We start from the raw sequence: 20,359 nt of genomic DNA on the forward strand, positions 1-20,359 counted from the left end.
TGCCTTAGGCGGCGTGGATGGCTCAAGGCTACGGGCTTCCGTCAAGACGTTCAGACCAGAGTCCTGGACATGCCCTTCGATGGGAACAACCTGTTTGGGAAAACAGTGGACGATTCCCTTCAGGCCATTAAAGCGGACACCGAGACGGCCCGGGCCCTCGGAGTTCTGCAACAACGACGGACGCCCTTTCGGAGCAGCGGAGGCAAGGGCACCTCCAAAAGTTCCGGCGGCGGTTTCTCCACCTACCGTCAAGCGGCCCGCTCGTCGGCTCAGGAGGCCTACAGAGGACGAGGCAAGTCTGGCGGACCCCGCCGTCGTCGCCAAGGAGGTCAAGGCGGCAAAGCCTCGTCGAAGCAGGATTGAACCGACCGTGGGGTCGGGCCCCCACCGAAGCACCCCGGTGGGAGGCTGGCTGGCGAGCTTCGTCAGCGTGTGGGAGTCCATCTCCACCGACCGTTGGGTGCTGGACGCCTTGGCCCGGGGCCACGCGCTCAAGTTTCAAAGAAGGTGTCCGCGCGTCCCCCCCGTGGCCAGGAAAGAACTTCACGTCCCTCAACTTCTCCTGGAGGTAAAGGCGATGCTCAGGAAGGGCGCCATCGAACTCGTCCCAAAGAGGCTTCGGGGCTCCGGAGTTTACTCGAGATACTTCCTCGTGAAGAAGAAGACGGGGGGATGGCACCCCATCCTGGACCTGCGACGTTTGAACAAGTTCATCAAGGCGCAAAAGTTCCCGATGGTCACCCTCCAGCACGTCCTGGGTCAGCTGGAGGAAGGAGACTTCCTGTCGTCGTTGGATTTGGAGGATGCCTACTTCCATATTCCCATCCTAAAGGGGCACCAAAAATTCCTCAGGTTTGTGGTCCAAGGGCGTCACTACCAGTTCAAAGCCCTCCCCTTCGGACTACGGTCGGCACCCAGGGTATTCACCAAGTGCCTTGCACCGGTGGCGGCGCAGCTGCGCCGCGAGGGGATCCACGTCTACCCTTACCTGTACGACTGGCTCATCCGAGCCAAGACGAGGGAGCTCGCCGTGGATCACACGGCAAGGACCGTCCAACTTCTCACGGACCTGGGATTCTCCGGGAACTATGCCAAGTCTCACCTGGTACCCGCGCAAAACGCACTGTTTCTGGGAGCGAAGCTCGACACAGTGTCCCTTCTGGCCTCCCCGTCGGAGGAAAGGACCAGGTCCATCCTGGGCAAGGTACAGCGGATGTTGGTTTCCGACGCGGCCAAGGTGAGGTCCATCAAGTCCCTCCTCGGAATGATGTCTTCTTGCATCTACCTCATTCCCATGTGCAGACTCCGGATGCGCCCGTTGCAGGAGTTCCTGGACGCGCGCTGGATCCAAACGACGGGCGGCTTCGAGGAGAGGATCACACTCGACGAGAGTTTCCGCCGAGCGGTCCGGTGGTGGGGCATCCGCGCGCATCTGACGGCGGGCATGGACTTCCAGACCCCAGACCACCAGGAGACAGTGACCACGGATGCCTCCCTGGAAGGGTGGGGAGCGCACACCGAAAATCTGCACGCGAGAGGCCTTTGGCTCCCGACGGAGAAGTCCCTCCATATCAACGTCCTGGAGCTCCGTGCAGTGTTCTGGGCCCTCAGGTCCTTCCTCCCGTCCCTCAAGGGCAAGGTGGTGAGGATCTTCACCGACAACACCACCACCATGTTTTACATCAGGAAACAGGGCGGAACCAGGTCCCCAGCGCTGTCCAAGGAGGCGCAGGACCTGTGGCATTGGGCCGTCGCCCAAAGGATGTTTCTGGTGCCGTTTCATCTGGCAGGGATAAAAAACACCATCGCCGACTCACTCAGCAGGGAGCTGCGCTCGTGCCACGAGTGGGAACTACGGCAGTATCTAGTGGATCGCCTCTTCCGACGGTGGGGCACACCCCAGATCGACCTGTTCGCGACGGCGACGAACTCCAAGTGCCGGAGGTTCGCCAGCAGGTTTCCCCAGGCGAGGAGCATGGGCGATGCTTTCTCGTTCCCCTGGGAGGGCCTGTTCCTCTACGCGTTCCCTCCTTTGCCACTGCTAATCCGGCTCGTCAACCAGCTCAAGAGGTCACGGTGCAGGATGATCCTCGTCGCACCTGCGTGGCCGAGGCAGATATGGTTCCCGGACCTTCTGGACTTGTCAGCGTCCCCGCCAATCAAGCTGCCGGGGGACGCGGATCTACTCTCCAGGGAAGGAGGCGCCATCCTCCACCACGACCCGAAATCGCTGAACTTGCAGGCCTGGCTCCTGCAGCGCTAGAGTTTGGAGGATACGACATACCGGCCGACTGCAGAGAGGTTCTTGCAAAGGCCAGGGCGTCCTCGACTCTTAAATGCTACGGACACAAATGGAAGAGGTTCTCTGTCTGGTGCCACGCACAGAAGATTAACCCTCTACGGATTACGGCTCCCCAGGTACTGCCGTACCTGCTGACGCTGGCCAAAGCTGGACTGGCACACGCGTCCATCAAGATTCATCTTGCTGCGATCTCCCGATACACCAGAACCACGGGCCGGACGTCCTTGTGGTCTCATCGTCTGGTGAAAGAGTTCATGAAGGGGCTGTTCAGATCGTTCCCGCCGGTGAAGGCTCCGGCCCCGGCGTGGGAGCTCAACGTGGTGCTGACCAAGCTCATGGGACCTCCGTTCGAGCCTCTGCACTCGGCCCCGTTGAAGTTTCTGTCGTGGAAAACAGTGTTTCTTGTGGCCATCACCTCCGCACGACGGGTGGGAGAGATCCAGGCCCTTTCCTGCAAGGCCCCGTACTTGACTTTTCACGACACGAGGGTAGTGCTCAGGACGCACCCCTCCTTCATGCCCAAGGTACCGTCGGACTTCCATCTCAACGAACCCTTGGTGTTGCCTGTGTTCTTCCCGTCGCCTTCGTCGCCGGCTGAGAGGACTTTGCACTCGCTGGATGTGGCTAGAGCGCTGAAGTTCTACGTGGACCGCACGAAGTGTTTTCGGAAGACGTCACAACTCTTTGTGAACTTTGGACCTGTCAATCAGGGGAAGGCTCTCTCGAAGGCTTCCATTTCCAGATGGCTCTCCGGCTGTATCATGTACTGTCATCGGTTGGCAAACCGACCGCTGCCTGGCCGTCCGAGAGCCCATTCCACCAGAGCGATCGCAGCTACCACGGCGTTCCTTTCTGGTGTGCCCCTGCTGGACATATGCAGGGCTGCTACGTGGAGGTCGACGCACACCTTCACGAAATTCTACTGCGTCGATCGGGATTCCAGGGAGGAGTCCAGGGTCGGCCAAGCAGTGCTGCGCAACCTGTTCGCCTGAGGTGAGCCTGGTGAGGAGGTAAGATGCTTAATGTTGAGTTTGATGTAATGCTTAATGTTGAGCCTTTGCCACCTCCCGTGGTTGTGCATGTGTATACTGCTATGTATTCTTTATTCATGAGCATGTGAGTCCATGCCAGACCCCATGCTGGAGAAGGAACAAGTTACTTACCTGTAACTGTTGTTCTCCAGCATGGGTCTGGCATGGATTCACATGCGAACCCTCCCGCCTACCCCTCTGCGGCTCTTCACTTGGTCATACTGCCACTTCACGTGCTTCCAAATCTGAAGATGGCTGCCAGAGGCGGTGCTTAGGTAGAGGGCAGTCATTGGCTGTGGTCAGTATGACGCAGAGACCAGTGATTGGTTATTACTACGAAAGGCAGATCAGAAACGAAACTGATACTGGTTTTTTCTTTACCGAGGATTCCCAGCCTGACGACGGGGAATATTCATGAGCATGTGAATCCATGCCAGACCCATGCTGGAGAACAACAGTTACAGGTAAGTAACTTGTTCCTTCTCCCACCTTTGTAACCTCTCTACCCCTGTTGTACTCTCCATCCTTGCCTGCACACTACTGTCCCATTCCTCCTATCAATAATACCTGCCTGTTGCCCGACTGAACCAGTGGAACCTTCCAATGTTGTCTTTCTAAACTCAACTCCTTACATTCTGAAAGCTGCTCCTCACTCACTTCTACTACCTCCCTTTGAGCTCCTTCTGATGTCTCCCAAACTGCTTCTCAGCCTCTCGGACGCATTTCTGCTACTGATGATCAAATATCTGCTCAATCTCTCCTATTATATCCGCTTGTTAGCCTTCTAACCGCTATTCGCTCTCCTAGCACTCCCTCCTGGTGTTATCCCAACTCCTTCTCAATCTTTTGTACACACTCCTTCTGAGGTTCTCCATCAAGTAGTCCACAATCTCTTCAGTCAAACTTTTACCAATCTCCTCCTTCATCATTACACTCACATTATGCCTCCTCGGAATATTAGCAACTCTCCTCCATATGCTCAGCAATAGTCTCCCTTTGATGATCATCAGTCTCCTCTTCAGTCTTAACCTCCTTCTTAAAAGGTTCTCTCATCGGCCCTTTAACTTCATGGACCACCTCTGTAGTCAAACACCTCCTTCTGAAATTGTCCAACCGCCTCTAAAAACACCCTGACCGTCTCCTTAAGTCTGATAACCTCCTCTTACAATACTGTCACCTCCTCTTTAAACACTCCATCTTCATCTGTCCATCCAGCAACTCGCCCACCTCCTCATTCATACTAACCACTTCCTTAGTCTCTCCTGAAAGCCTCCTTATATTTCCTACTTCTCTCGTCACTAATGCCAGCCAGCTCCTTGAACTCGCCAACCTTTCCAGGGCTATCTACCCCATTGGCCTCAAAGCTCGCTCCTCCACTCCTTGCTCCTCCTCCAAACTCCTCTAACCCTGCTCTCCACTCTACTCCAAACTCTGAACACCTTTTGCTGAACTCTCGCACCATCCGACTGAGCCCCTGGAGGTTTATAGGGCATTCGCTCCTTCTTTCAAACCTCTTTTCGTTAAGTAAACTCAGGTGTGCAGGCTTTGTATGGGAAGCTTGGGTGAGGTACTTCTTTGGGCCTGGATCGGTCTCCAGTCTCTGCTGCACCACAGCCTCAGGAACTGGGTCCACCATCTTGGAGTTCTTAACTCTCTCCTCCTGGTGTAGAAGTCTGCTGGGAAGTCCCTCCCCTGATGTGACTTACAGTTCTCTGTTGGGGTTTGGCAGTGGCTGATTGCCTTCTCCATCCTCAGCCTATTTGTAAATTTAAGGGCAGTTTCACTACCCGCGCTAGGGTAGATGAGTAGCCCCCCCTGTTCCCCTTGCCCCCCCCTCCTCTTCCCACTAGATTGCATTGTACTCCAGGGAGCATGATGGCTACTTTGCAGAGTTATGATTCTCGGGTCATGGCGCCAAAAAGCGATATACAGTATGATATGATATGGCATTTATAACGCGCCTATACACAAGTGTATTGACCGATTGTTCAAAAATAGAGACTACCGCCTGCTTGCTAGGAGAGCTGTAGTCCCTACAGTGAAGCATTTATACTTATTTCACCGTTAGACCATTCTAAATGGAGGGTAATAGACGATTTTGCAGAACTTGCTGGAGTCTATAGATGCTTCTCAGTGCAAGCAATTGCGTGTGAGAGAAATGTATTGGGTAAAAACGTTCACATATCCATGCTTTAAATGCTGTCCTCTGAAAGCTTATTTCTTTCGCTTTTTACATTTTACGCAATCGGTTTTATTGTTTTTCAGGGAAACACTCGTAGGGACGAGCAGGAGATTGTTAGCCAGCAGCCATTCCCCACTGCAAAACAGCAGGCCACGCCCTTATCGGAATCAGCAGCAGCCTTGGAGCTACACAAATGGCAGCTTGAACTGGTCGGTTTTCATATTTAAGCACTTTATTATTTTCAAAACACGAAGGCTACTGTCTTATAGTCCCCTGTGATATGCACATATTCCTTCATCTGTGTCAATGTTTGATGCACTAAAGCCATGCCATTGATTGTTTGCCAGGCTGCAGGTAGGGACTTCTCCCAACATAATACTGCTTACTGTACGGGCGTGGACGAAATGTGATGGGGAACGATGTTTAATGTTTTTCTTGGAGATCAATTCGTACCTGAATATTTTGAATAGCAAAAATCGCATTTAATTGTAGCACATCAAAGGAAGGACTGTGAGCGCGGCTTATGTGAAATATAGGTAGGTTCATTGCTGCTAGAACAATTTTCAGAGTGGGGTTGCTGGCCAGTGGCATTGCAACACCCAAATCATAGGCTTGTTAACAATGCTCTGGTGCTTGGGATCTGCACAGGGCAGTAAATAAGTTAAGCGTTTTCAACTAAAGCATGTGTTTAGAGGATTCCCCTCAAGAAATCTGAAAAAGGGGCCGTGTATTTTAAAGTTGTCACGCCCCTGCAGAGACCATGGTCACTGTGGCATAGATGGTCTCTTAGACGGATTGCGGCCATCTTTACTCCCAAGATGGCCGCCGCTACGGATGGTGTGGGTCTAGACGTACACCAAGGCCGCGCAGTGGAAGGACCGCCCCCCTGCTCCGGGGCCGGTTCATCTGTTCCTGCGGACAACACGCGGATGCGTTGCTACTCTTCTACAACAGCCCTTCGTGAGTTCGATACTAGGATCTATTGCATACTAGTTTGTTTGTCATTCCTTCTGTGTAATTCTACCCTTTCATTCACCTGTTTCAGACTTGACTCCTTCTCCCAACTCTTGCACGACATCGGAGACTCGAGTGTACTCTCTCAGCCACACTCGTTACGAGCTGAACCTCACTGATCGGTTTGCTAGTGAGAATTCCTCCCTGGCGTGCGGTACGTGAGAATTGATAGTCAGTACCTAGTATATCCGGGGGTTAGAAGAAGAACCAGAATTGACACCTGATATTATTTCACCTATTCAGAAGCAGGGATATGCGGGGTCCGATCCGCAACATTGAGATTTGAGAATCATTCTATTCCTGGGACGTCCTCGAGGTTACTCCTATCCGCGTCTCATCGGAAGACCTACAATATAGCCTGATAAGTCGTATCCCCCTTCCAATCAGGTACTCCTCATCTTCTCTACCCATATTCTGCCTTCTACTTACCCTTCTTAAACTTACCACTTTCCTCTGTCTTTATCCAGACGGCTCCCCTCCAGCGGATAGTCCGGGTACCAAAAACCTCTCCAGACAGACGACATCTATCCAGTGGCCGTCGACACAGGGTTTTCTTCCCCAGAGGGTTTCCCTGGGGTCCTTCCCCTCCTTAATCCTTGTATTGAAGGCGGAGGAAGGGTCTCGGGGAGGCACTCATTCTCTACCCCTGTCGGAACCATTTCTGAAGAAGGAAGCATAGGAGGGAGAACGACTGGTGTTTCTCTAAGGTAACCTTTCGGTATATTCAAATTCCTCCTAATTTGTCTAATTATTACAGTTAGCAACGCCTAAAAATATTAGAAGAAAGACTATACTGGGGCTTCCCAGGTGCTGAACGGTTGCCTTAAAGAACTCGATAGTTCTAGGAGATACCATGGACGCAGCCCAACAGCAGCAATTGGTTTCTGCAGTCCAGTCTTTGACTGCGGAAGTACAGGCATTAAAGCAGGAAAATGCCTTCTTGAGACAACAGGTTGGAAGGGTACCTAGTTGCTCAGAATTACCTCCAGGTCCCATTCCAGGGGGTTTATATGATGGGAATCCCCACAAATAAAGCGTTTATAGAAGCATGTACTGTCCAGTTTTCATTCAAAACGGCTTTCTTTCAGAATGATCGTGACAAGGTGGGACATATGATAGCTAACTTGACTGGACCGGCATTGGCATGGGCTACACCACTGGTCATGACAAACAATGCTCTGCTAGACTCCTATCCCGCCTTTCTGAACAGTCTTAGGTCCATGTTTAGTAGACAAGAGATCACAGTTTCTTCCCAAGAGCAATTATTAGACTTCAAACAGGGATCACAGAATCTACTGTCTTATATCACCTCTTTTAAACAGCTTGCTGCTGGAACCTCTTGGGCTGATGATGCTCTGATAACACTATTTCGTAGGGGTTTGAATGAGGAACTTAAAGACACTAGAGTGTCCCGACCTCCCAACCTAGCGGAAATGATTACATTAGTGATGCAGATGGATTACCGTCTACAGGAAAGGCTCAGAGAACGACGTTGAAATCGTTCTATGAGACCATTGACTACGCATCCTCCTAGCCCTATGAAGACCCCAATAGATGAACCTATGCAGATAGGAATCACAAGAGGTAGACTCACCTTGGAAGAACGTAATCGACGGAGAACTAAAGGCTTGTGCATGTATTGTGGGTCCAAAGACCACCCAGTACAGGATTGCCCAATCGCCCCTACCAAACGACAGGGAAACGCTTCCTCCCAACCGCACAGGGAACCGCGGCTAGGGAGCCAATAACAGGTTCCTCAACCATGTCTTTAACTTCTCAAGTCACAGACACACCCGATCTTCCCTTTATTGTCATACAGGTTTCGATGGAATGGGGCACCTCCGAGCCAATTTTGGTTCCCGCATTGATTGATTGCGGAGCTGCAGGAAATTTTGTAGACACCCATTGGAAGAACGACAAGAATATACCATGCTCCCTTAAGACCATTGCTGTCCCAGTAGAATCTGTGGATGGAAGTCCACTGATTTCCGGTCCTATCAGGGAACAAACAAGACCTATTCAAATGAAGATTGCATCTCATCAAGAGACTATCGTATTCGATGTCATTCGCACAGCACATTATCCCTTGATATTGGGGTTACCGTGGCTTAGAGCCCATAATCCATACATCAATTGGAAGGCCGGCACAATTTTTCTAGGATCGGAACATTGCCTTACTCATTGCCTTTCTGGTGGAGCGTTGGGATTCCGTTCCACACAATCCGTCCAAGAAAGGAATTGCACTACTTCAGTGTTACATAACATCCAGGAGATTCCTCCTGACTACTAAGAATTTCAAGTAGTATTTTCCGATTCAGAATTCGCTGAATTACCTCCCCATCGTAGAGATGATTGCACCCTAGAACTTGATCCTGATGTTCCAATCCCTTTTGGGCGCATGTATATACTATCAGCGCGCGAACGAGAAGTCCTAAAGGAGTATCTCCAGAAGAATTTACATAACGGCCTCATTCAGGAATCCACTTCTCCAGCCGGCGCCTCACTGTTCTTTATCCCTAAGAAGGATTCGACAGAACTCAGACCATGTGTAGACTATCGGGGTTTGAACAAGATCACCACTCCGGATCGCTACCCGATGCCCTTAATCCCGGATATTCTTGAGGCAGTAAAGGGTGCCAAGATATTTACCAAACTAGACCTAGGCGGAGCTTAACATCTTATCCGAATCCGCGTGGGGGATGAATGGAAAACCGCCTTTCGTACTCCCTTGGGCCACTATGAATACAAAGTGATGCCATTCGGACTTTCCAATGCCCCAGCTGTTTTCCAACGTTTTATGGATAACATATTCTCGGATAGTCTTCTACATACCGTCATTGTCTATTTAGACGACATACTGGTCTTCTCAGTTTCCATGTCTGATCATATCCGACATGTGAAGGAAGTCTTGCAGAGACTAGAGGAGAATCATCTTTTTTGCAAGTTAGACAAGTGTGAATTCCACAAGGATAGAGTGGCCTATTTGGGTTATATACTATCCGCCGAGGGAGTTGCCATGGATCCCAGGAAGATCTCTGCTTTAACGGAATGGCCAGTTCCACTGTGTGTTAAAGATCTGCAGAGATTCTTGGGATTCGCCAACTTTTATAGGCGCTTCATTCCCCACTATTCGGAGAAGATCCTCCCTATGACGGCTCTCCTTAGGAAGAATGCAAAGTTCTTTTGGTCAGACAGGGCTCAAATAGCCTTTGAGAGTCTCAAGGAAAATTTCACCAAGGAACCTATACTCCTCACCCCTGACCAAAACAAGAAGTTAATTGTAGAATCGGACGCCTCGCACCATGCGGTAGGTGCCGTTCTACTTCAGGAAAATGAACAAGCAGACGAGTGTCCTGTGGCCTCTCTATCTAAGACACTCTCACCTTCGGAGATCAATTACTCGGTCCTCGAAAAGGAATTATTAGCTATTAAGAGAGCCTTTGAGGAGTGGCGACATCTGCTACTAGGGGCCAAACATGCCATCGAAGTATGACCGATCACAGCAATCTCCGAGCCTTACAATACTCTCAAACACGAAATAGTCGCCAAGCTCGTTGGGCCCATTTTTTTTCACCCTATGATATCGTCTTCTCCTTCATACCAGGAAGAGTCAACCTCAAGGCAGATGCATTATCCAGAAAGGCTTACAACTCTACCACTCCTTTCCGTTCCGAACCCTTGTTTCCCAAAGCCAGATTTTTGCAGGAAATCACCACCTTTCTTCAACTGGTGGCTATTGATACCTCTTGATTTATACAGACCAATCCTCGATTTGCTGCTCTCTGGATGCTTAACTCATCTCAAGGATGCTTCTATAGAAACAAACAGTTCTCCAGCATGGGGTCTGGCATGGATTCACATGCTCATGAATATTCCCCGTCGTCAGGCTGGGAATCCTCGGTAAAGAAAAAATCAGTATCAGTTTCGTTTCTGATCTGTCTTTCGTAGTAGTAACTGATCTCTGCGTCATACTGACCACAGCCAATGACTGCCCTCTACCTAAGCCCCGCCTCTGGCAGCCATCTTCATATTTTTACCGCACGTTCAAGTGTTGGGAGTCCTTGTGCTTAGCTCTCGAGCTTTTACTGCGTGTTGCGCTTTTTTAGGTGAATTTTCACATTTTTTTGGTTAATCGAGCCTTAAGCTCCACCGTTTATACTCCCGTTAACGGCTACCCATTGCAGGATTTTCCTACGCCCCTCAAGGGTGAAGATTTCGTCGAATCAACTTCTTGGAGGATTCCAGAAGATTCGTGGCCTACTTCGAGATGGCCCAGGATGCGAGTTCGTCGCCCGGACCCAAGCTGTTTCGCAGCTGCCCTGAATGCGGGCTGCAGAATGTGTTTAAGGAAGACGAACATTCGCGATGCCTCTACTGTCTTCATGGGGACAAGACTCATGTAGAGAAGGACTGCCAGTTCTGCAAGAACTTGTCGGAGCGGACCATGAGGGACCGTCGATCCCGTCTCGCCAGCTGGTTGGAGAAGGGCTCAACGGGTGAGAAGAAGAAGAAAGGGTCAGAGCGGGCTTCTAAGTCCTGTGCGGGCGCCCCGGCGACGGGGGGCCCAACACTAGGCCAAGCGCCGCGAGTCCGCTGGCTCTGGGAGCGCCGAAAGGTCGTGCTCTTCAGTCGCCAGGCAGGGTGCACCTTCCCCGGCACCGTAAACCACGAGCCAGTGCTCCGGTTCGGGGAAGAGGAAGTCCGAGACCCCGGGTAAGCTTCGGGAGAAGCCCCGTCCGATCTCGGAAGAGGGGGAGCGAGGCGTCGCCCCTCCCCCGAAGGAGAAGGCCCGGGACGCACCTAAGGTGGTGAAGTCCCCTACCCAGCAGGCAAAGGCCTCTATCGAGGCGATCGCAGCGACTCTGGCCAAGCCGGCAGAGACCCCGCCAGCGGAGACTGCCTCCGGGACTAGAGTTTCCCTGCCTCCAAGGAGGGAATCCTCTTTTCAGCCCATCGTCGTGGCCGCCATGATGGAAGAAGCGAGGGGGGGCACGGTAGCCTCCTCGAGCTCGGAGTCAGCCTCAGAGGAGGAACTGACCGAGGCCGTGAGGAACCTCGAAGTCCAATTCGAGAAGTTCGATTCCGTAAGGAAGATCCTCGGGAGATAACCGAGGAAGACAACAATGGCGAGGAAGAGCAGCCTTCCCTTCCGGCGCAGCCGGAACCTAGGCCTCAGGATGGCTCGGCGGCCATTTTGTCTGCGATCCAGTCCTTATGCTCTGAGATAAGGACGAGATTCCCACGGCCCAGGCCGGAGGACCTGCAACCTGGCCTTTCGGGAAGTCCTCAGAACAAACGACGGAGGACCCAACCCTCTCCTCCGCTCGCCCCCGTAAGGCCTACAGTTCCCTCCTCATCCTCCCACGAGTCGGGAGATGACGGTGCGTTGGGCTCGACGACGGGTTCTGAGGGCGACGACGACGGAACGGGTCTCCCGTCTCCCGTCGCACGGGCCTCCCCGCCCGACGAGATTGGCTCATTCCACGCCATGATCGCCAGGGCGTCCGAATTGTTCCAGCTATGCCCGGAGGAGCAGAAAAAGGAAGGTTTCCTCTATCAGCGCCGGGAGGCCAAGAGGAAGACTGTCATCGCAGCGCCTCTAATCGATGACATCTGGGAGGAGGGCCTGTCAGTTCTCAAAAACCCCTCCACGGCACCAGCCAAATGGGACCGGTACGAGAAGAAGTACCGGGTCCCCGAAACCGCTCCCCTGTGCCTCAGGGCCCAGCCAACGCCAGACTCGGTCGTCTCGGCGGCGGCGAAGAAGAAAGCGGCGGGGTCAGGAGCCTCGACGTCGAATTCCCCGCCGGACGGCGAGGGAAAGAAGTTGGACGCCATGGGGCGGCGGGTCATTTCGTCGGCGGCGACGACGATCAAAGCGGCCAACGCCCTGGCGATCGTGGCCCGTTACGACAGGGAGCTCTGGTTTAAGCTGGCCCCCATATTGGACTTCCTGCCGGACGACAAGAGGTCCGAGGCCCTGGAAATACTGCAAGAGGGCGAGGTGGCGTCGGACCACGCCATAACGGTGGCAACCGATATTGCCGATACCGGGTTCCGCCAGCTGGGCAACGGTGTTTGCCTACGACAACGGGGTTGGCTCCGGGCGACCGACTTCCGTCAGGACGTCCAGACCAGGGTGTTGGACATGCCATTCGACGGCAGCAAATTGTTCGGGAAGGCGGTGGACGAATCCCTCCAAGCCATAAAAACGGACACGGAGACGGCCCGTGCCCTAGGAGCCCTTCAGCAACGACGGCCCTTTCGGAGCTCCGGAGGCAGACAGGGTACCTCCAAGGGATCCAGCGGTGGCTCGTCGTCCTACCGCCAGGCGGCACGCTCCTCGTCTCAGGAGGCCTACAGGGGTCGCGGCAAGCAGGGAGCGCCTCGCCGAACGTCGGCAAGGTGGCCAGGGCGGCAAGGCCACCACCTCCAAGCAGGACTGAACCGGCCGTGGTCTTGGGCCCCCACCGAAGCACCCCGGTGGGAGGCCGGCTGACGAATTTCGTCAGCGTGTGGAAGTCCATCTCCACCGACCGTTGGGTGCTGGATACCCTGGCAAGAGGACACTCTATCGAATTCCTGAAGAAGTGCCCTCACGTTCCACCTGTGGCCAGGAAGGAAAATCACGCCCCGCAACTGCTGTTGGAAGTACGGGCGATGCTCAGGAAAGGCGCCATCGAGCTTGTCCCGAAGAGGCTCCGGGGCTCAGGGGTGTACTCAAGGTACTTCCTCGTCAGGAAGAAGACGTGCGGCTGGCGCCCCATCCTGGACCTTCGTTGTTTGAACAAATACATCAGATCACAAAAGTTCAGGATGGTCACCCTCCAGCACGTACTGGGACAGCTGGAGGAAGGCGACTTTCTATCGTCGTTGGACCTGGAGGATCCTTACTTCCAGGTTCCCATCCTCAAAAGTCACCGAAAGTTCCTCAGGTTCGTCGTCCAGGGACACCACTACCAATTCAGAGCACTGCCGTTCGGATTGAAGTCGGCCCTCAGGGTCTTTACCAAGTGCCTAGCACCAGTGGCGGCGCGGCTGCGCCTGTAGGGGATTCACGTCTACCCCTACCTGGACGACTGGCTCATCCGCTCAAGGACGAGGGAACTCGCCGTCGAACACACCGCGAGGACCGTCCAGCTACTCACAGACCTGGGATTCGCCATAAACTACCCAAAGTCCCACCTGGTGCCGTTGCAGGTGGCCCTGTTTCTGGGAGCGAAGCTCCATACAGTGAGGCACCTGGCGGCCCTGTCGGAAGAACGGATGAAGACCATTCTAGGCAAAGTGCAGCGCCTGCTAGCCATGGACGTGGCCAGCGTGAGGTCCATCAAGTCCCTCCTGGGGATGATGTCCTCTTGCATCTACCTGGTGCGCCTCTGCAGACTACGGATGCGCCCTCTTCAAGAATTTCTCGACGCCCGTTGGATGCAGGCGACGGGCACCTTCGAAGACAGGGTCCCCCTCAACTAGGTGTTCCGGCGGGCGATTCAGTGGTGGGGCGTTCGAGCACACCTCACGGCGGGCAACGACTTTCAGACACCGGCGTACCAGGAGACGGTGACGACGGACGCCTCCCTGGAAGGTTGGGGCGCCCACACCGGAGATCTCCACGCAAGAGGCCTCTGGCTCCCGGAGGAGAGGCTCCTGCACATCAACGTCCTGGAACTCCGAGCCGTGTTCTGGGCTCTCAAATCGTTCCTCCCTTCGCTCAAGGGCAAGGTGGTGCGGATCTTCACAGACAACACCACGACAATGTTTTACATACGGAAGCAGGGAGGCACCAGATCCCCAGCCCTATCCAAGGAGGCACAGGATCTGTGGCACTGGGCGGTCGCCCAGGGGATGTTCCTGGTTCCCTTCCACCTGGCAGGAGAAAGCAACACCATCGCCGACTCGCTCAGCAGGGAGCTGCGCACGTGTCACGAGTGGGAACTGTGCCAGGATCAGGTGGATCAACTCTTCCGACGATGGGGCAAACCCCAAATCGACCTGTTAGCAACAGCGACGAACTCGAAGTGTAAGAGGTTCGCCAGCAGGTTTACCCAGCCGAGAAGCATGGGCGATGCGTTCTCGTTCCCCTGGGACGGCCTATACCTGTATGCGTTCCCTCCGTTGCCGTTGCTGCTTCGACTCATCAGCCAGCTCAAGAGGTCCCGGTGTAGGATGATCCTCGTCGCACCGGCGTGGCCGAGGCAGATCTGGTTCCCGGACCTTATGGACTTGTCAAGTTCCCACACCGGGGCCGTCCGAGAGCCCATTCGACCAGAGCGATCGCTGCTACTACGGCGTTCTTATCTGGTGTGCCCCTGCTGGACATCTGCAGGGCTGCTACGTGGAGGTCGACGCACACCTTCACGAGATTCTACTGCGTCGACTGGGATTCCAGGGAGGAGTCCAGGGTCGGCCAAGCAGTGCTGCGCAACCTGTTCGCTTAAGGTGAGCCTGGTGAGGAGGTAAGAGATGCTTAATGTTGAGTTGTTGTATTGCTTAATGTTGAGCCTTTTGCCACCCCCCGTGGTTGTGCATGTGTGTACTGCTATTTATTCTTATATTCATGAGCATGTGAATCCATGCCAGACCCCATGCTGGAGAAGGAACAAGTTACTTACCTGTAACTGTTGTTCTCCAGCATGGGTCTGGCATGGATACACATGCGAACCCTCCCGCCTACCCCTCTGCGGCTCTTCACTTGGTCATACTGCCTCTTCACGTGCTACCAAATCTGAAGATGGCTGCGAGAGGCGGGGCTTAGGTAGAGGGCAGTCATTGGCTGTGGTCAGTATGACGCAGAGATCAGTGATTGGCTACTACTACGAAAGACAGATCAGAAACGAAACTGATACTGATTTTTTCTTTACCGAGGATTCCCAGCCTGACGACGGGGAATATTCATGAGCATGTGAATCCATGCCAGACCCATGCTGGAGAACAACAGTTACAGGTAAGTAACTTGTTCCTTATTCATTCCCTCCGAAGAATTAAGAAGAGTGGTACTTCAACTCTGTCATGATTCTCAGATGGCAGGGCATCGCGTTATGGCTAATACCAAGGAATTGATTCAACGCCATTTCTGATGGCCAAAGATGGGCTGAGATATCAGAGACTATGTTTCGGCATGTGCCATATGTTTACAAACAAAGACCCCTCGGTCGGCCCCAGTGGGTCTCCTATCGGTGATGCCGTTTCCTGATCGACCCTGGCAGATAATTTCGACAGATATCATAGTCGAACTCCCTAGCTCAGACGGTTGTACAGTAATCATGGTTACAATCGACTACTTTACGAAGATGCCACACTTTATTCCTCTACCATGCATTCCCACTGCAGTTCAGATAGCGAAAATTTTCCTTTCACGGATCTTCACGCTCCATGGGCTTCCAGAAACTATCATCTCCGATGATATACTTCACGTTATTGGCAACAGATATGTAAGAGCCTTAATATCTCCCGAGGATTGAGTTCTGGCTTCCATCCTCAAACTAACGGCCAGACGGAACGACTGAACCAGACATTGGAGGGCTATTTGCGCTGCTACATCTCAGCTTCACAGGACAACTGGGTTTCTCTATTACCATTGGCGGAGTTTGCCTACAACAACTCCCGTCATTCCGCTCTGGGTTCCAGTCCTTTTTTTTGCTCATATGGATTTCACCCTTCCTGTTTTCCTACTGGCCTTCCCTCTTCATCACGATTTCCAGATGTGGATAACCTACTTCAAGTTATCCAGACAGGTCATTTGGCGGCCAAATCTTCGCTACTTGAGGCTCAGGTTAGAGTCAAACGGTTTGCGGACAAACACCGTTCTCCAGCACCCTCCCTGAAGACGGGTGATTTGGTATGGTTGGCCTCTCATTTCTTACCACGGCATCTGGTCCCGTTCAAGCTGTCTCCTAAATATTTCGGACCCTTTCCCATACTACGGAAGTTGGGTTCCTCTGCTTTCAAACTCGGGCTTCCCCCTTCTTGGTCCCGGATTCATCCCGTGTTTCATGTGTCCCAACTGAAGAAAGATGTGTATGATCGGTTTTCAAGATTAAGGAATACTCACCCTCCTCCGGAATCTACCCCGTCAGGTCCTGGATATGAAGTGGCGGATATTTGTGACTCTCGTATCTTTCGAGGTCGCCTTCAGTTTTTGATTGACTGGCAAGGTTATTCTCCTGCTGATCGTTCCCGGGAACCTGCCTCTGCCGTGCATGCACCGGCTCTTATTCGCCGGTTCTTCCGTAACCATCCGGGGAAGCCGGGGGCCCCTGCCCTTCGGAGGGGGCATACTGTCACGCCCCTGCGGAGACCATGGTCACTGTGGCATAGATGGTCTCTTAGACGGATTGCGGCCATCTTTACTCCCAAGATGGCTGCCGCTACGGATGGTGTGGGTCTAGACGTACACCAAGGCCGCGCGGTGGAAGGACCGCCCCCCTGCTCCGGAGCCGGTTCATCTGTTCCTGCGGACAACGCGCGGATGTGTTGCTACTCTTCTACAACAGCGCTTCGTGAGTTCGATACTAGGATCTATTGCATACTAGTTTGTTTGTCATTCCTTCTGTGTAATTCTACCCTTTCATTCACCTGTTTCAGACTTGACTCCTTCTCCCAACTCTTGCACGACATCGGAGACTCGAGTGTACTCTCTCAGCCACACTCGTTACGAGCTGAACCTCACTGATCGGTTCGCTAGTGAGAATTCCTCCCTGGCGTGCGGTACGTGAGAATTGATAGTCAGTCCCTAGTATATCCGGGGGTTAGAAGAAGAACCAGAATTGACACCTGATATTATTTCACCTATTCAGAAGCAGGGATATGCGGGGTCCGATCCGCAACATTGAGATTTGAGAATCATTCTATTCCTGGGACGTCCTCGAGGTTACTCCTATCCGCGTCTCATCGGAAGACCTACAATATAGCCTGATAAGTCGTATCCCCCTTCCAATCAGGTACTCCTCATCTTCTCTACCCATATTCTGCCTTCTACTTACCCTTCTTAAACTTACCATTTTCCTCTGTCTTTATCCAGACGGCTCCCCTCCAGCGGATAGTCCAGGTACCAAAAACCTCTCCAGACAGACGACATCTATCCAGTGGCCGTCGACACAGGGTTTTCTTCCCCAGAGGGTTTCCATGGGGTCATTCCCCTCCTTAATCCTTGTATTGAAGGCGGAGGAAGGGTCTCAGGGAGGCACTCATTCTCTACCCCTGTCGGAACCATTTCTGAAGAAGGAAGCATAGGAGGGAGAACGACTGGTGTTTCTCTAAGGTAACCTTTCGGTATATTCAAATTCCTCGTAATTTGTCTAATTATTACAAAAGTACCTTTCAACATTCCTATGGGTAACGCACGATATGGTACAGTATTGTCAATTATAGAGAGCATGATATCTATTGGAATAGACACTTAGTGCTGAGAATTCAACAGAAACATCCAATGGACAACCAGCTTCCTTGAGGCATGTGGGTACTAAGCCTGTGTTGAAGGACACGTTGAAGAAGGCTGTGATGAAGGGAGCTAGTTCGAGAGCGCAGTCTTTGATCAGTGGGGCTGGGCTGGCATCCCCTTCGCATCTAGAAGGCTTGAGACTTTGTAAGATGCGTGAGGTTTCTTGTGGGGTGGCTGTTGTATAATGTAGCCTTTTTTTTGCCAGGATTTTCCTCTTTTAGCTTTCGGAATGGCACTGCACCAGGCAGAGTCCTTAAGGACCGTAGAGACTTGGGGGGACTGGTGTTTCCAGTTCTTTGAGGATGGCAAATAATTCCTTTTATTACAGTCACATGAGAGCAAAAATAGTACAGCATCAATATGCTGAAAAAATGTTATTTTCTGAAAGGCTTGTATAATTGGGAAGTGTTCGCCAGAAACATGGGGTAGGCATTAAAGAGGAAGAGCTTATGTTATGTAATCACCATACTAGTGTGCTTTAAGCCTGCTCTGGACAAAAAGGAGATTTTGGAGTTCACAACCATTCAGTCCTCGACCTCTATTCTGTAACTGAAAGCTATTAAAGGAATAGCGACTTTCCAGAGAAAGCATAACATGGTCCTCTCAAGTATCGCAGCCCTACTAAGATGTGCAGCTACGGAACATGAGAGGAATATCAACTCTGCTGGAAGGTGCTGGCACTGTCTAATTACAATTACAGCACATGTTATGCTGAGACGTTCCATTAATGTCCCGTAAAAAGACTAAAACGCCTGTTGGAAAATGAAGAACATTATCATAAAGAACAGCACAACATTTGAGGGCACTCGTGAGCCAAGAAAGCATAGGCCGCGCCACACTCCAGGCCAGCCTGGTTCACCACACATGTGCAATGCCCATGATGATCATGCTGTGACAGGGGCATGGCACACACTGCACTAGGTGAAAGATGTAAGCATATTTTGAATCAAATCTTAAATCTTTCACCTAGCATAGAAAAAAGGATACAGGCCTGGAACCAGGCACTCAAATGTACCTAGCCTGATGGCAGATGGTACATTTTTTAATTGGTGGGTGGGTCTAAATATTTGCCATAAATATGCCAGAGTGGCCGAGTGTAGCCCAAACCTACCACGGTGGGTTCCAGGAATTTTTCTCCACAAAATTATTTTAGTTTTTTGATTCATGAGTTAAAATGGTGCATTATACTTCACTCTTTTGGCGAAACATTGGGTAAAAATACAGACAGTTTGCTATCGGTTATCGAGAGTAACTCATGAAAAAATCTAATAAATGCAAGTCAACAACAGTGCAAGGGGCACTTTCATGATGCCTTTTCCCACAATATGTGACAGTATAAAAACATGTTCATGCTGGCTGTGCCCATATATTTCCATGCAGGCTGCACCAATATATGACAATGGTCCCAAAAAACATACTCAAGTTTGCACATAATGCCATTAATAATACTAAAAGAAAACATGTCAAGATGGCTCTGCCAATGTATACCAGGACTCCCACATAGGAATATACTCATGTTGGTTTTGCCATTAAAAATTCCATTCAACAATAAGAAAGCATGTCCAAATTGGCTGAACCAATGTAGGCCAGTATAGACACGTATTAATGCTGATATGTTTGCTTTATCAAAGATGCACATTACAAAATGTCATGCCATAGTAAGAAATTGCTAGACTGACTGCACCAAAATGCCAGTTTAACCACATAATAACACGTATCCTGCTTGCTTTCTCATGGATGCCCAGTGCCAAATGTTATGCCACAGCAAGAAATGGTTAGACTTGCTGCTCCAAATGGCAGTCTAGCCACGTAATAACAATTATCATGCTTGCTTTATCATAGATGCCCAGTAGAAATGTGTCATGCCTGCCCCATGGGCCCCCCAGCGCCTCACATGCACACAAACAATCACATTCATACCCAACCTTTCACTCATGATTCACTCCCCCATACACCTTTCATACTCTCACATTCACTTACACTCTTCGCTTGCAGAACATTCAAACTGCATTCTACAGACATACACACAGAACATTCACTTACATAGCATCCTCATTCACACAATACGGACACTCATATTCATACATAAATACACCATTTGCACACACACACCCACACACACACACACACACACACACACACACACACCCACACACACACACCACCCCCCCCACACACACACACACACACACACCCCCCACACACACACCCCCCACACACACACACCACCACCCCCACACACCCCCCCCACACACACACCACCCCCACACACACCACCCCCCCACACACACACACCACCCCCCCACACACACACCACCCCCCCACACACACCCCACCCCCCCACACACCCCACCCCCCCACACACACCCCCCCCCACACACACCCCCCAC

The 20,359-nt window shown here is 51.9% G+C and overlaps 1 protein-coding gene across 7 annotated transcripts in view; it reads left to right on the forward strand.

The window, feature by feature from the left end:
* Nucleotides 1-20,359, forward strand: part of SDCCAG8 (SHH signaling and ciliogenesis regulator SDCCAG8) — a 2,836,880-nt gene that overhangs the window by 396,962 nt on the left and 2,419,559 nt on the right. For all 7 annotated transcript variants that reach the window (XM_069607960.1, XM_069607958.1, XM_069607955.1 and 4 more), the window contains one exon: nucleotides 5,599-5,724. In XM_069607960.1, the coding sequence (XP_069464061.1) occupies nucleotides 5,599-5,724 (126 nt within the window). The remainder of the gene's footprint in view (nucleotides 1-5,598; nucleotides 5,725-20,359) is intronic.

The sequence above is a fragment of the Ambystoma mexicanum genome, chromosome 4q (genome assembly GCF_040938575.1).
Source record: "Ambystoma mexicanum isolate Mex_15411 chromosome 4q, UKY_AmexF1_1, whole genome shotgun sequence".
NCBI classification, from domain to species: domain Eukaryota; kingdom Metazoa; phylum Chordata; class Amphibia; order Caudata; family Ambystomatidae; genus Ambystoma; species Ambystoma mexicanum.